Source organism: Cervus canadensis, chromosome 28 (assembly GCF_019320065.1).
Source record: "Cervus canadensis isolate Bull #8, Minnesota chromosome 28, ASM1932006v1, whole genome shotgun sequence".
NCBI lineage: Eukaryota > Metazoa > Chordata > Mammalia > Artiodactyla > Cervidae > Cervus > Cervus canadensis.
Window position 1 is genome coordinate 29,387,715 of NC_057413.1, and position 7,052 is coordinate 29,394,766.

The 7,052-nt window shown below is 43.8% G+C and overlaps 1 protein-coding gene across 1 annotated transcript; it reads right to left on the reverse strand.

The window, feature by feature from the left end:
• Positions 1-2,162: 2,162 nt before the first annotated feature.
• C28H6orf141 (chromosome 28 C6orf141 homolog) lies at positions 2,163-6,644 on the reverse strand. Its single transcript, XM_043450457.1, has 2 exons — positions 5,687-6,644; positions 2,163-2,649 (listed from the first exon to the last, which is right to left on the reverse strand). Exon 1 carries the CDS (start codon positions 6,532-6,534, stop codon positions 5,971-5,973), a length of 564 nt encoding a protein of 187 aa, XP_043306392.1. The 5' UTR covers positions 6,535-6,644; the 3' UTR covers positions 2,163-2,649; positions 5,687-5,970.
• Positions 6,645-7,052: the final 408 nt, after the last annotated feature.

A 7,052-nucleotide genomic window follows, 5' to 3' on the forward strand; every position in this document is an offset into this window, starting at 1 on the left:
ACTCCCCTGCAGAAACTAAGAGTTGGGGCCCTCATCTTTCCTAGATTATATTTCAAAGGAATTGCTGCTGGTCCTTGAGACAAGACAGTCCAGTTCCTGGGTTGTAAAACTGGCAAGAGGTCAGGAGATTTACATCTCAAAGGGGCAGAGAAAGAAATTTACAATTGCGAGTTTTCTCAAGTAATGCTGAAACGCAGCAAGATCCTATGGTCTTCCTGCCAACAACCTCCACCTGCCTTTTGTCTGTGGAAAAACTTTAACCAAAGAACAGGTTTAATCAGAGAACTGAGAAAACACAGAAGCAAAGAAAAGCAGGACAAAACAATAATAGTTTCGCTATTAATACTAAGCAAAGTTAAGGACTTTTCAAGTCCTTGCTTTTCAAGGGTTATAGATAACATTCTGAGCCATATCCTGTGAGCGGTGTTGCAGATACTGAAATCCCCACCAGGCAGAAGCTAACTACATGATGACCAGACTGTAGCCATGACTTAAGCTGCCACAGTTCCAAGTACTGGCCTCCAGGAAACAAACTGACTCTGGAACTGAAGATTAACTGTACTTAATCACGATGACACGAGTCAGACCACTGATGACCAATTTCAAGATGACTGTCAGAGCAGATGATGCTGTTTCTGCATGTCGCCACCACCCTCTGTCTGCAAAAGCTCTAGCCCGCTGGAGTTGTCAGTGGGCCAGCATCTAAAATAAGGCAAACTGTCCTTTCCACCAACCTTGCTTCAGAATGGGCGTTTGAGTGGCCAGCAGCTTGATCCCACTTTCAGTTACAATGATCTAAGGAAAAGGCGCTCAGAAGCTATAGTCAGGGGAAAAACTGAAGTATAGCTTGAGCTGAGAATAAAGTTAACATCATCTTGGTCACTATAAAAGTTTCCCTCTACCGTGCCTGCCTTCACTCCCCTGCCCAATACAGGTGATATTAGCCGACTCCCTTTCTATAACCAAGCTCTGAATGAACAGCCTCTGTTTGTCCTATTTTTCAAGGCTGCAGCCTTTGGAAAGTACTCACTGGATCTTAGAAATCTTAAGTTTGAATTTAAATTAATTCCTTGCTTTGAAACTAACCAAGTCTTTTTTGTTAACTATTAGCTACATTGTGCCTAATAACTGATTATAATTCCTTACTCTTTCCAAAGTAAACTGGATTGTTTCTTTCCTTATCTTCATCTACAGAAACAAAGTTATAAAGATTTCCCCTCCCTAATTAAAGAGCAAAGTACTGACCACAGTCATAAGAAGTCAGGGTGTTCAAGAGTAGCAGTCTTTGTTTTCTTATCTGAATCAGTTGATTCAAATTCAGGCTCCACCTTCCCCCCCACCCCTTCCCAATTCATTACCAGTGGCTGGCAAGTCCTGACTCAGCCTGTAAGTGTGGTAATTGGGCTTTCTTTAAAGACTTCCTGCCCACTTCCCTTAGGGAGATTTTTAAGTATTGTTTCACATTATTAGACAATAAAAGAATCACATTTCTGAAATAGTTTGAGCTCCAATAACCAATCAGTCTTTCATTAGGAAAACCTTAGACTAATAAGGCTTAAAAAAAAAAGACGACAAAACTTTTTAGAGATCGCTTTGTCAATTCACACAGCAATACATATTTCACTCTTTTCTAATCTCTAGATGTTTTCATAATTCTCCAAAGTGTTATTTCCACAACATTGTTAACAATTACTGAGGAATATAGAAAAAAAATTTTTTTTTTTCATTTTCGTAAGTGACAGAGTAGGATACAGCAGTAAATATAGTATCTATGTCAATACCTGTCAAGCTTTAATGTGAATCACCCAGGGATCTTGACAAAATGAGAAATCTGATTCAAGACTTAAGAGTGGGGCCTAGAATTCTGCATTTCTTAAAAACCCATTCTTCATGATGCCCAAGTTGCTGGTTCACAGACTACACCTTGAATAGCATCCTAGTATGCATTACTTTATATGAAGACATTACTCAGATTTTATATATTGTTAATGCTCAGAAAAGTTGTATGTATATATGCACATATATACATACAATTAAAAATCAAATAAATAAAACCAGACTGGAAACATGCCAAATATTAAAAGAGATCTGGGGTCACGGGTGAGTTTTTGTTTTATTTCATTTTTCCTTTTCCTCACAAACTAACATTTCCTTAAATTTTCTTGCAATGAATGTAACTTTTTCTGTTGACGGAGAGCTTTTTCTCTTTATCCTTTCTCTGTTTTTTTTGGTTTTTTTTTTCAGCAAAAAGGCACATCAAGTGCTAGTGATGACCAACAAGAATAAGATCAGCAACTCTCAAAGTTGACGGAGGCTGTGGACAAAGGTTAAAAGAGGCTGACACTTGCCTGATCCACGGCAGTTATGTGGCTGTCATATGTGTCTTTGGCCACCTGAGTGGTCAGCTGGCTTCCAAAGTCGCTGCTGTGATTCATCCACATAAGACAGTTGTATATGACCACATATTTGGTGAGGTGGAGGTAAGACCAAAGATCCAAGAGCCAGTCATTCTCAGAGACCTGGCTTTAAATCAAGTTGGCATTGAGGATGCCCAAGCTTCCATTTGGGTTTACTCCCAGGACACTGTTAACCGAAAGATTCCTCAGCTTCCATCCATGACAGGGTTCTCTGCTCAGGGATCAGGAACACCTGTGAAGCAAACCCAACAGGACTTCAACTTATTACTTTCTACATCAGGGAGACAGCTTTTAAAAGAAAATCTATAAGCATATTGTAGGCAGTTGGCAGGGAGGTTGATAAGTGCTTTAAAAATAATCTTGACTTAAAGGATGTTGTGAAAGAACAGCATGTATACTATCTACGGTGAAACAGGTCACCAGCCCAGGTGGGATGCATGAGACAAGTGCTCGAACCTGGTGCACTGGGAAGACCCAGAGGAATCGGGTGGAGAGGGAGGGGGGAGGGGGGATCGGGATGGGGAATACGTGTAAATCTATTGCTGATTCATGTCAATGTATGACAAAACCCACTGAAAAAATAAATAAATTAATTAAAAAATAATAATAATAATAATCTTGACTTAAAGGAAAGAAAATTAACCCAAACATTTGGATTAAAGGAATTTGACTGACTAGAATAAATACATTTTTGAAAGAAAGGAGATGAAATGAAAATTCTCTTATTCTGCTTTTCTGAGATGACAAGGGTGTCAGATTTCAAATCCCAGAGGGCAGCTGGACTAACCTGACAGGTCTTAAAGAAGGTACTCCAAGCTCATAGCTACCAGAGAATCAAGCAGTCTGTGAATCCTCTTCAAAGGCTGTCAAGCGCAGGGCCTCTTAGACTTAGGGTCAATCTTATCACAAGCTGGGGAGAAGGGGGGCTATTACTAAGGAATTTAAGGAATGTATTTACTGATCTATTAAATGTTGGGAAAAGCCAGAAATAAGCCTCTTCTTTCAAGAATGCAGAAAAAAGCCCATAAAACCCACTTGTTTAGGATCTATAAGTTTTTTTGTGTTGTGTGCCTTCTGACACTTTTTATTAAATAAAAGCCTAAAGTGAACTAAACAATAAGACAAACAATAATAAACATTAACCTTGAACATTTGCTATATGCCAAGCACTGTTCAAAATATTTTTCATCTAACTTAATCCTAGGAAAAAACCCTGTAAGGTTGATACTATTTATTATTCTTATTTAACAATTAAGGACCCGGAGGCACAGAGAGGTGAAGCACTTGCCCCAATGCACAGGGTTAGTTAGAGGTGGAGTGGTTTCAAACCCAAGTAGTTCAGCTCCTGAGTTTGCTTCATAGAGAAGGCAATGGAAAGATACTACTGTTTTGGGTCAACTTTAAAGAGGCTTTTCGAGAATTCCCTGGAGATCCAGTGGTTAGGACTCAGCATTTTCACTGCTGAGGGCGCAGGTTTGATCCCAGATTGGAGAACTAAGATCCTGCATGCCAAGCAGACAAAAAACAAAAAGCAACTTTTCTTGTCTATATTCAAAGCTCAACCATGTGGGGCACATGTTGACTCTCAACAACTTATTAAGTCAGATCTGAAATTTGTTTGCTATGTTAAACCTCACATTGGAGCCAGGCAGCGTTGTTAGGTAAAAAGATAATTCATTTCATGGAGTCTATATTACCTTTTTGACCTACCAAGCAATTTCAAGCACAGATGAGCTCTCAAGATACTTAATTCCACTCAAGTGAAGGTCACACTGGCCTGAGAACTGCTAGGGGTGAGTCTCCAGCCTACAGGCCTGGCCAGACTCAAGAACACCAAGGTGATCTTAACATTTCTCATAAACATGAGACAGAAAACCCAGGCTGCCCTCACTCATCTCTGACTCCCTAGAACTAAGTCCTAAAGGCCATCCCCAAACTTTTACAAGAGAGATGACCAGATCATATTATCTACTTAGTAAGCATATGCAGTAACTAGCTGTGTGACCACTTGACCTCGAGGTCTAGGTTGGCTCATCTGTAAAATAGAGACGTATCTTACCTGTCTTGTCTGGCAAGAGGTGGGTCAGACCACATCTGAGGGTCTGTCAAGCTCTAAACTGAAAATAAGGGGCAAAGGAGGAGTCTGGGAGGGGGCCATGTTCAATAGTTCTACTCCTCAAGAGTCAGAGTCCCCATTTGTTTCATTAATTCCTGCAGTAACCGGATACTCCTTCAGTTCATCAGATCACCTCTAGAGAGGATGCTTTGCTCCTCACACACCTTCAAACCAGGCCCCACTACTAGAGAGTTAATAAAGGTGGTGTTTAACAAAAAATTTTAAAAAATAATAATAATAAAAAATGAGTTGTTTCAATAGCAGCAAAAGAAATTTTTTTCCCCAACAGCATCAAGAGAGATGTATTTTTGATTCGGTCTCGACTACAAAATCTTAATAAGAAACTCTGAATAAGATACAGTCATTTTATGGCAAACTATACACTTCTATCTACCTTTATTTGCAGTATTTCAAACATTAAAATAACTAAAATTTTCACATTAATGGCATTTTTACTGAACTAAATTAGATACTTTGGGGTAAAGTCCTTTTAAATGGCATTTCACTTTCAAAGTTTTGCCTTCTGTTTTCCCCCCTTCTTTTCCTAGCGCCTGTTTACTTCTCAACCCTTGTGTTAGTCGCTCAGTCGTGGTGGACTCTTTGCGACCCCATGAACTGCCGCCCTCCTCTGTCCATTGAATTCTCCAGGCAAGAATACTAGAGTGGGTTGCCATTTCCTTCTCCAAGGGATCTTCCCGACCCAGGGACCGACCTCTGGTCTCCTGCATAGAGCAAGTCCTAACACTTAAATGTGAAAAAAAGAAAACAAGAAGAAAGATGTGCGAATCAGAAGAGTAACAAAAAGATTTTGTTTACTGACTGCTTTGTTTTACATTTTATTCTTTCATTTCTTTTTACTTTCTATTCCAGTTTTAAAACAAGCCTCTCTCCCCAGATATTCCCACCTCCACCCCTTGGCAGAGAGCCGACCTCAAACTTCCCTTCTGCTTTCAGGTCTCATAGAGAAATGGGGCGGAGGCAGAAAAGTGACCAAGTGAGAGGAATTGCAAAATAAGAATTAACAATAGAGTTTCTTATTTCAAAATTCCCGCGTTCTACAAATCTGGGAAAAAATATTTCTTTCCCTCTTCTAAGGTCGCCAGACCGTCACAGTATTTAAGCCACAGTATTTAAGGAGGTATTTGTTGCTTACAGTTCTTCAGTCTGCATTGGGTGCCCTGTGCCTTCCGGGAGAGCACGGCCAGACTCTGAAAATGTTCTTGCTGTTTTGTTAATCGCAGGTTGGAGCTTCCGGAAGCGCCTTTTCTCGATAAGCGCTGTTCCACCGTCCCCGAACATTCCCCGGGCTCCTCTAGCCCACTGAATCTTCTCCGGGTATCCGGTCAGTGAAACGATCCTCTCTGCGTGGACACGGGTGTTCCTCTTTGTACCGAGAGCGCGGGCTTCTCCAGGGATCCTGGCGCCCCGCAACGCGCCTCACTCCCTGTTGGTGCGGAAAGTGACCGCGGTCATGGAGCGCTCCTCTGTCCGCGTGGTCAGGCTGCCCTTCGCCCAAGCGACCTCCAGGACTTCTTGTGTCACCTCATAATCCAAGACGCGCACGAGCAGGGGTTTGGGAGCTCGAGAGGGAGCGTCTACACGGCTGCCAGAAATTCGAAGTTTCCGTGGAAAGAGAGAAGAGCGGTTGGGTGCCTGGTCTTGTCCTTCCGCCTTGAAAAGGTCCTCCTCATCGGCCACCTCTTCCCGCGCGGCGTCCCCCTGAGTCCCCAACCACCTCTCCGGGTGCAAAAGAAAGAGCACTTTATCTCGGACCCAGGAATCACAGTCCGCGTTCTCCCCCTTCCCGCGGTCCTCGCGGGCGCCGCCCTGCCTGCGGCTCCATTCCGCCGCCGAGGGGTTCGGGGCGCCTGGGGCCGAGGGAGTCCCGCGCCCCTCCTCGCGCGCAAACAGCCGGGAGCGTTGCTCGCTGCGGAGCGAGTCTGCGAGATCTGGAGCCCCGCGGGGGCCCGGGGCCCCCATCCCAGTATGAGGGCCATTCATTCGGTGGTTCTTCCACGGAATTTTGCAGCGAACGCCAGCGGAGCTCGGGAAAGCGCGGGCCCGACGGCCGTGGGCGTGGCCTCGCGCGCCCCGCCTCCCGGGGCTGGGACTGGCCGCGGCCGCTACGGTGTTCCGCCCACGCTCTCCGGTATTCCGGCCCTTTAAAGGCGAAAAGCCTCCGCTCCCAAACACCGCCCCCAATCCCGCCCCTTCCACACCCCGCACAGCCTCCCCTCCCCCGCCTCGGATCGCACGTCTTCTTACCTGTGATCCTAGCCCTGCAGCAGTGGTCTCATTTCCGAGTCTCTCCGCTCTTTCTTCTCCGCTCTATACTAATTTCCAGCCCATCTCCAGATACGGTAGACACTTGGACTGCACACAGTTCCCCACTTCTTCTTCGAAATGCCAAGCATAAAGTATGCCTTCCTTTCAAGGACTCTCCTTGGAGTGAAGGAAGAAGGAAGTAAACAAAAAACAAAAAACACTAATTTAATCAGGTTCTTCTGATAAAAGTTTCC